Source organism: Nanorana parkeri, unplaced genomic scaffold, assembly GCF_000935625.1.
Source record: "Nanorana parkeri isolate BGI_ZX_2015 unplaced genomic scaffold, ASM93562v1 scaffold369, whole genome shotgun sequence".
Lineage (NCBI taxonomy): Eukaryota > Metazoa > Chordata > Amphibia > Anura > Dicroglossidae > Nanorana > Nanorana parkeri.
Window position 1 is genome coordinate 243,315 of NW_017306637.1, and position 9,581 is coordinate 252,895.

Here is a 9,581-nt window from a genome sequence, read left to right on the forward strand (position 1 = left end):
ATATATATATATATAGTATACAAATACATCCTCCTCCATTAATTGGGTGAGGAGACATGCAATGTTTGTATATACACCCTGTGTGTACATCCACACTCCCCTCTGGATGCATATGGGGGGGCACAGCGCATGTACTGTTTGTGTGTATCTTTGTCACACATACATATATACATACACTATGGGTGAAATTGATCAAAATCTGGAACAGATTTGCTTTGCATTGCAACCTATCAGCTTCAATCTCTCATTTTCAAATCTTACTTGAGCAAACTGAAGAGAGATGCTGATTGGTTGCCCTGGGCAACTGCTCCAGTTTTAATTCCCTCTATGTATACTGCCATGCCCCCCTCCATTGTGCCGTATGCAACGCCTGGATAAATGCTGTTAATGTGACAGCAGCTCTCCTCCCCTTGTTCTCCTGGCAGCAGAATTCTCTCTGGCATCCTTTGTCCTGTTTAAGGGACACCCCTGCAATCGAGCAGTTAAACACAAGGGGGAATTTATCAAAACTGGAGCAGGCAGAATCTGGAGCAGTTACCCATGGCAACCAATCAGCTTCTCTCTTCAGTTTGTTCAGTTAAGGTTTGAAAATGAAAGGTGCATGCTGATTGGTTGCCATGGGCAACTGCTCCAGTTTTGATAAATCCCCCCCCCCCAAAGGGTCTTTTCTGCCAGCAAGGTGTCATTGCCATATCTTTCATGATTGAATAATACTCCTCTTTATCTGGGTGTGTAAGGTTTGTGAACTGAACCTGTTGTGTGGTCATCACACCTATGGCTTCCTGTTAGGGGTACACTAGTGTTATCAGTGCTGGTCTGTAGCAGGTAAAGTAGATTGGTTTTCCAGCACAGTAATTAATGACGGTGATGAACTTTTTCCAGCACAGACGGTTTATCATACTGTACACTAAGGCCTCATTCACACGAGAATAAGCCGACACGTACAGCTCCATGCTGCGTGCACAGCCGTATTGGGCCGTTTCTGGAAAGGACAGGTGCTGCGTGTGATTGTACGTTGCAGCCTGTCCTTCTCTATTAGAGTATGCCGCCCTACGCTCACCCACCCTGCACGTCCGTGTTGGTGTCCATATTTGTACGCTGACAGAATGGATCCTGTCTACTTCCGAGCCGGGACACCCGCACCCGTACGGACCTGCACTTGGGGTGAGCGTAAGGTGGCGTATGGCCGCATACACCCATAGAGAAGGACAGGGGCTGCCTACTAATCACACGCAGCACCTGTCCATCCCGGGAGCTGCCCGATACAGCCGTGCACGCAGCATGGAGCTGTACGTGTCGGCTTTTTCTTGTGTGAATAAGGCCTAAATCAGGGGAGACAAATGAATCTGGAGTCCAGGAATCAGCAGGAAGGAGCCTTGGCTAACTTTCTCCTCACAGGGTTTGACCAGCTCTGTGCCAAAGCAGACCTCACACATTCACATTTGAGTCTGACGGATCAATAGAATGTTCTAATGACTTGTAGTAGAAGCGTCTACTAGATTTAATTAAATATGTCCTCGTGCTACTTGGCTCTTGGCAGGTAAAAAAAAATCCCGGCCACACATGAGAATACACAGCTTATTTTTACATGGTTTCTACTAAAATGATGGTATCAGACATGTGCTTCATGAAAAGATCTGTCATGGGGTACGGGCTAGGATTGTATATAAGCAGAGGTGATCAACTCACTGAATCTAGTGGGCCTCCACTGCAGCCATGACAGCCTGGGGGGGGTGCATAGTATTCAGTATATGTAATGCAGCACAGGTTTTCTGGGATTGTGTACATACTCCCAGGAGCTAGTAGAAGACTGTTAAGGGGCCGTTGACACTAGGCTGTCTGCTGAAACTCTGCTTTTTAGGGGCCGTGCTAGTACGCTGAGTACGCAGCTCCAGTAGTATGTGTTGTATTGCACACAGCTGGGGCTGTCAGTGTTTACATTTTCCTTTTTTTAACTTTATGTTAAGTGTACATTCTATTCAGGTCCCCTCACAGCAGAGTTGTGTGGTGATCTGCGCTGGCGCTCAAAGCTCTGATAAATGCAGAATGTTTATATCTTATTGCAGTGAGCCGCCCATCACACCCACTTTGTGCTGTGAATGGGACACACAGAAAAGGATTGTTTTCTGTGTGTCCTTGAGGTGACCTGTGTTGAACTGGTGCAATAAAATGCAGGTCACAGCAGTAGGTTTGAATGATTCCTTAGTGTATTCGTTGACCTGGATGTGATTATAGTGAGGATCATAAGGCATTTAGGGTCGTCCTCTGCAGCTGGACTGAGCCCCAGTAGTCACCACAGAGCTGACTTTGTTGTGTGGTTATAGCTGACTGGATTGTCGGATAATATATCAAGTCACTTGTGCTGATGATTTGTTGGTTTTTTATTTCTTACATGCCAAAGAATGGATATTTTACTTGGCCAGCTGTGACATTTGGTGATGGGATAACACGTTGTTGTATTTTCATTACCGTGTGGTTTTTGTTTTGTTTTTTTCACAACAATTTTACTGCTTGATTCGGTATGTTGTATTTAAAAAACAGTTCAAAAAGATTATCCAGCATTTTTCTCTTAAAAAAAAAAAAACAACCCAGTTTGGTATTGATGTTTAGGTGTCTTTTAAGAGCAGAAAAGGAGCTATTCCAGGTGGAGATGAGGTTTCTTAACCAGTTGACATCCGCGGTGTTAAACCCCCTTCCCATCCAGGCCATTTTTCAGTATTCAGCGCTGCGGTACTTTAACTGACATTTATTCCGTCATGCAGCGCTGTACTGAAATGAATTTTATACCCTTTTTTGGGGGCAGATAACCGGTACTTTTCTGCCCGTGCGTGCCCGCTAGGGGGCGCGCGCGAGCAGAAAAAAATTGCCGTCTGGAGACGGCAACCCGCAGATGCAGCAGTGCCGTCCGTCCGTTTTTTTACTACGGGCGGACGGCAAGAGGTTAAAGGAGAACTATGAGGAGTGAAAAATCACTCAGCCTCATAGTTGGAGCCGACCTGTGACAATGAAACTGTCACAGGTCGGCTCAATAGATCGGGAAGTGAGCGAACACATAGGGTTGCTCGCTTACTTTTCGATCCTGTCCCTGCAGAGAGCCGCGATTGTCACTCACGACTCCCTGCAGAGATTCCGATCCTCCAGAGCTGACTGGTGGAACGGATGGGGGAGGGAGAGGTGACAGCTGGCTCTGCCTCTAGATAGGCAGAGCCAGCTGTCAGTCACGCAGCTGGGTGGACTGCGACAGTAATGTCAAGATCCGTCCTGGCTGCGGCAGTCTCGGTATACTGCGAGCTGTAGCTCGCGGTATATTGAGCTTTGGGTGACGGGAGGACGCTGGTTTGTGTCCTCCGTTGCCCTTCGGAGAACTATGGGGAAAAACACTTACCGCATAGTTCTCCTTTTTTAAGATGAAACTGAGGAGCCCTAGTTAACCAGGGTTTGGTGGAACCCTAGGGTTCTTCCAGAGGTTGCTAGGGGTTCTTTGAGCCGTGGTGAATTGATCTCCCTGATGGTGCCTGCATCAAGTAGGTAGAGGCAGCAGTGTAGGGCTAGAGGAGCCTCTCCTTTCACCTCTTAGGTAAGTAAACACCAACTTTCTGTTTAACTGCCTGTAAGGAGGCGTCCAGCAATGTAACGGCATTATTTCCACTGACCAGCCATGCAAGGAGGGCCCTTCTCGCAGTGAGCGCCAGTGTGAAGGAGGGGTCTGAGGGCTGAGCCAAGTAGCCAATTCTCCTTAAAGATTACTGCTGGCTCTTGAATTCCGTAATAAGTTGTGCACCCCTGCTCTAGAGCAGTGGTTCTCAACTCGTGGGTCGCGACCCAAAAGTGGGTCGCGACACCCTCTGCAGTGGGTCGCGGCGTCATGAGATTATATTTTTTCCTGACCAGTGGTATTAAACAGGACCTCTTCTAGTGTACACATAAAATATACTCTATTTAACCTGTTGTCACCTATGCTTCCTACGCAAGGTCACTTTCTGGGCTATCTTCTCCAATGACCCACTTGAACAATTTACAGTCAGAGTGCAGAGCAAGTGTTGGGCTGTCTGCCTGAGAGGCCAGCATGCACTGCGTACGATGCTTTTAATGTTTATTTCTACACAAATAAGGATTGTATAACATTTCAGTTTATAAACTTGGAAGTACAATAAAAATGATCATAGCTTCCAGGCAAACAGCTTAACACACAAATGAAATACATATGAGAGCTGTCTTATCTGCTGAAATATTTGTATTTCTGTACTTTTGAGTCTTGAGATTTACATGGATCTGCCCCACAGCACATCCGGACGGGAGGGGGCCTGATCTTTCTCTGCTGCAATTTCACTTTCACTTACAGGTCCCCTCCCCACCTTGTGATTGGACAGTGGAAGGAGTAGCACCACACTGAGAGGAGAAGGGTGGCTACTTTTGTTCCTCATGCTCCCTGTGTGTGTTGTAAAGTAGCCACCACTCCAAGCTCACTCCTGTGATAGACTACAATCTCACTACAAATTATTAGGGCTGCAACTAACTAATATCTTCATAATCGATTAGTTGGCTGATAATTTTTTCGATTCATTGGATTAAAAAATACCATCCTTTAATTTAAAATAAAATACACAAATGGAGTGTTACAAACATAAAGTTTACTTCAGAATAAAACGGTATGCACATTTTTTTGCACTGGAACGCACGGTATTGCAGTATCACGCGTTCCATTGCATGTGATCACACTGCAGTCGGGTGGTGCGTTTGGGATGCCATTGAAATGAATGGCACCACAACACACATTTCAGAGTGGAATTTTCACGCCAAAACCAAAAATGACGCTTATAGAGCCAAAGGAAATCTCACCGTTCCCATTCCGTTGCCGCCATCAGGACTCCACAGGTGCTGGTCTAATAATTCCACCTTAGAATATAGCAGTATACAAACAGACCGCACTATCCAGACAATTCCAATACTACAGACTTTATTGAAGTTCACAGCATATCCAGAGTAACCGTGTATGTAACAGCACCGCCAACACCCTACCAGCTGCAAACTCTCACATGTTTCACCCGTAGGCTTATTCTCTATTAAGGAGAAACCCACTCACTGCCTGCTGATTTGACAGCAGGCAGTGAGTGGGTGCAATAGCCAACCTGTCATTGCAATTTTAAATAACCAATAGCAGGCTGGATATTCTCAGCCACTGAAAGGAGCTTTGACGCTGGCTTTCTACCACCAGCAGAAGATACACGGGCAAAGGGGAGCAGAAGAGGTACAGGGGCAGCAGCGCAGGCATGGGTAGAGCAGCAGAGGAACAACGGCAGCACCAGCGGAGGTATGGGGGCACTAGCAGAGTAATGCAGAGGCACACCGCGCTCTCCTCTTCACTGGTCCTGGCTGCAGCGATCTGTGTCCCCGCTGCCTCTGCTGATACAAATAGGAAGAGCAGTGGGGATTAAAAGGGACACAGACTGCTGCAGCCAGCACCAGCGGAGCGGAGAACGGAGGAACAGAGCGGCAGTAGCAAATAATCAAACAATTGACTAATCGATAATGAGAATTGTTGACAACTATTCTCATAATCGATTAGTTGTTGCAGCCCTACAAATTAGTAAACTAAACCTGAGATTGTAGTCCATCACAGGAGTGAGCTTGTAGCTTAGACTACTTTACCACACACAGGGACCTTGAGAAACAAAAGTAGCCCCCCTCCAGAAGGAAGGACATTGTCTGCGCCAATTCAGAGATGATTAGAGAATCTTCAGCCGAGTGATACACAAATAAGATACAGTTTTGGTAACAGTTACAGTACTTGAATGCATTTTTAAGATTTAACTCCTGAGTTTAGTGTCATTTAGGGCTTGTTCCACCGCTTCCACGTTCCACGCAAAAAATGCTGCATGCTCTATTTTTTCTGTTTGCCGTGGAACGGAACGCAGGCAAAGTTTTTCCGCGTGGGGGAGGGGGGTGTGGAAGTGGTGCCATTGAATTCAACGCACCACCACACCCCCTCCAGCCCCAGAATGCAGGGGGAAGTTTTGTGAGCGATTGCAGTGCGTTCCAGCAGCTACCGCTCTGGAACGCACCGCATTTGGTGTGAACAAGCCCTTAAAGAATAGCAAATGTGCCCGGCTCCATCCACACTGGAGCTGCTGTCCGGATATGTGCGGAGCCGCTCTAAACAGTGAAAACAATGCATTGTTCAGAGTATTGCAGGGGCCGCGCGTCCCCCAAAATAGTATAAGCACAATAATACGGTGGATTCCGCATGTTTGAGGGATCCGTGTGGAATAAAAATGTTACCGTTTTCGTCGCTCTATGTGAATGGAGCCTCAAGGTTGATTCCTACTGATTTTCTCAGCCTGATTTACAAACAAACCTCTTTGCCTGGCAAGTATCTTGAACTAGGGTAGTGGGGAGCCGAGATCCCTAGCTGTGGCAGCAGTGGGTACTTTGTCTGATTTTATAATGTTGCTGGGGGTTGCAGAAAACCAACCACATGTTTAGGAAAAATAAATATTCTATGGACAAATATTCAATATTTAAAGACATCCAAGTACATCCAAGCAGCTTTGACATTGGTTGGTTTGAATATCCCTGTAATATTTATGCTTTTTTATGTAGGTTTCCCAGCATTCATCATTTTGGCCAGAATATTAGGACATCAGTTTGCTTACTTCGGGAACAGCATGAAGAAAGAAATATTCTCTGAACCTTTCCCCTTTGTTTTCTGGCCATCCCTCCTCTGACATATCTGTGCTTTTATCTGTTTCTGCTTTACACTGAGAAATTGGAAACAGAAGGAAAGGGAGAAGGAGCAGCACAATGAAGACAGGCACGCATGGGTGGCTGGGAAGAGCAGAAAGTGCACAGGGAAGTGAAGCATACATAAAGCAGAATTCTGTAAGGAAGACATACCAATTGAAAACAGACTGCTTTGTGAAGCTTCAGTCTCCTTGTGCTGCCTGCAGAAGAAAACTGTTCTATCAATATCTGTTATTTGCCTCTTCATTGTCTGCTCTGGGCTACAAGCACATTTATTTTATGAGGACACACAATCACAGAGCACTTGCTCATTACCCTGACATCTGCTATAAAATAGCTTCAGAATTCTCAATACTGAGTCTTATTGCCTGGATGCTACAGTGTCGGGGTTCCATCTACTTGAGCTGCTATGTACTAGTACTGCCAACTGGGCACTTGCTACACCTGTTGTATAGAATTGCAGTCTTTGTGGTAGCACACAGGGCAGGGGGAGGCTCCAAAGTGATTGGCAGTCCAGTGCAGGTCATGTGATCCCCATAGCATTGCAATGGATCTCTGTCTTTCAGGTACAGGTATCTTATTCAAACATCTCACAAAAGATGGAGAGGTTTTGGCTTCCTGCGGCACTTTGGGTAGCCGTTTGAGAGATTACAGCACTGGACAGCTCTGTAGAGTCTCCCTGTTTTATTGTTTTAGCCAACCATTGTGCACTGTAAAAAGTGCTCAGGGAGTAAACCATATTTTAAAAAAAAAAAAGCATTTCTATTGATCAGGAATTTGTCCAGCCCGTGTTCCGGGTCATCTATCCTTAAAGAGGTGGCGTTATAAAGACTTATCCCTCAGTGGCCAAGGTTGGCTGTTACTTTTTCTGTGGTTATTGTGTGAGTGCACCGGAATGGTTGTATGTATGATTGGCTCCAGTCACCAAAGAAACCGTTATTGCTGCAATGATATCCTTTGCTGGTATGATTTAGCAGTGTAAGGCTCCATTCACAAGGGGTGATCTGGAATCTGCGGCAGGAATCCCAGATGTCACAGCCAAATGTGGCCACTGTACCAATTGAAAGATAATGGCAGGTTGACGACGTTTGCATTTGTCACCGGTAGTCTGCATGTAATCGTACCTGGTACGTGCAGTTTGGGATAGATGATTGTTGCTGGATGCAGGATATATGCGTCCAGCGACAATCCTCTATCCCAAACCACATGTAATCATACCATGTATACGATTACATGTTGACTACCGCTGACAGATGCGACCACTGTCACTCTGTCATTTACTTGAGTGGCTACAGCGGACACCTGGTACTCCTGCCACAGGAATCTGTAGGTTCTTACTGCAGGAATGCCAGATCGCCCCATGTGAACGGAGCCATATGTTGCCAAATTATACCAGCAAAGAATATTGCTGCAGAAATAACGGTTCTCTGTGGTGACTGGAGCCAATCATTCGTACAACCATTTTGGTGCACTCGCAACCCCCCTGCCCCTTATTACTGGTGCCAGTGGCTGAAAAACCTGTATAAAGCTGACTGAGACAGGCCCTTGTTTAGCTGGCACCTCGTGGGCTGGGGTCCCACAAAAAAATTTTGTTTTGTTTTATAGCTGGTTGCTTCTTCAACCAAATGATCTGTAACCTTTTCTTCATTAGGGTAAAGGCTATTTAATTGCCCTGTCTTCAAATTTCAGATGTAAGCTCACCCATAGACTTCCTGTCAAACCAGTCCATGAGTTCTGATAAATGGAGGAAGTGTATACATTTACTATTGTTCTAATGTTTCTATTTGCAGATGGATGGTGATAGCTCTACAACAGATACATCCCAATTAGGAATATCTGCAGATTACATTGGAGGGAGTCATTATGTGATTCAGCCACATGACGGTAAGCCTTCAAACCAAATATTATTTAAATAATTGCTGTACTTTACAATTGTAGTATCCATAAGCCATGTATTCTAAGTAATGCATTTCTATTATCATAACCTAGAGATAAGAAACATGGATGCTTGTGATTTGTTGTATGCTGACATCAGAAATGACTTGGAATTGTTTTTGCAATGTTTGATGCATTAGGCATTAAGGCTAGCAAATAGTTACATGATACACGGGGGCATATTTATAAAGAACTGAATCTGGCATTCATCAAACCTTTATAACGTGTTTTAAATTACTGGGATTGATTCGCAACCAGTAAATGTTTGGTAAGTCACATTTACTGCTTTAAAAATATATCCCATGGTGTCTGTAGCAAGTCACCCTTGAGAATCCTGAAATGCACATTGCACGTCCAACACTGGAAGCAGTATAAAAGTAAGTACGCATGGCTAATGAAGGGAGAGTGGAAGTGGTACCAGCCCGATTCAGCCATGATTCTTCTTGTTCAGATTGCACAACTAGCAGCCTGGTTTAGGGTACCTCATTTTTTAATTTTTTATAAATCTGCATACCATATACTTTGGGTCAGGGGGGGCAATTGCCGCCCCCCCCCCAGGTTATCACTTGTCTCCCCCCCACCCTGCTAACAGTGGAGCGGCTGTCCCGTGCTGGCGCAAGGCAAGAGAAATAGAATAGGAAATAGATAATCCGCGCTTCTGGAAAGGAGACTAAAGTGGAAATGTATAATAAATTAAGACCTAAAGCCGCTCTAGAAAGAGGATAGAGGAATCCTATCAACAATCGAGAAAATATATATCAAAGCGCTAAAGGTGTAACTAATAAAAGACTTAATGTAACCAAGTGATAAAGTGAAATTTTAGGTTTAGGCGGTCTAGCTCTAAAACAAGTGATGTGTCTTACATGGAATCATAAAAAAATTATATAAAATAAAAATAAAATTAA

General features: G+C 45.0%; 1 protein-coding gene across 1 annotated transcript in view; it reads left to right on the forward strand.

Annotated features, from left to right (window-relative positions):
* Positions 1-8,487: 8,487 nt before the first annotated feature.
* The window catches only part of NFYB (nuclear transcription factor Y subunit beta), a 9,654-nt gene continuing 8,560 nt past the window's right edge, over positions 8,488-9,581 (forward strand). The window contains exon 1 of the mRNA XM_018558917.1: positions 8,488-8,625. Within this exon, the coding sequence (XP_018414419.1) occupies positions 8,532-8,625 (94 nt within the window). The 5' untranslated portion in view covers positions 8,488-8,531. The remainder of the gene's footprint in view (positions 8,626-9,581) is intronic.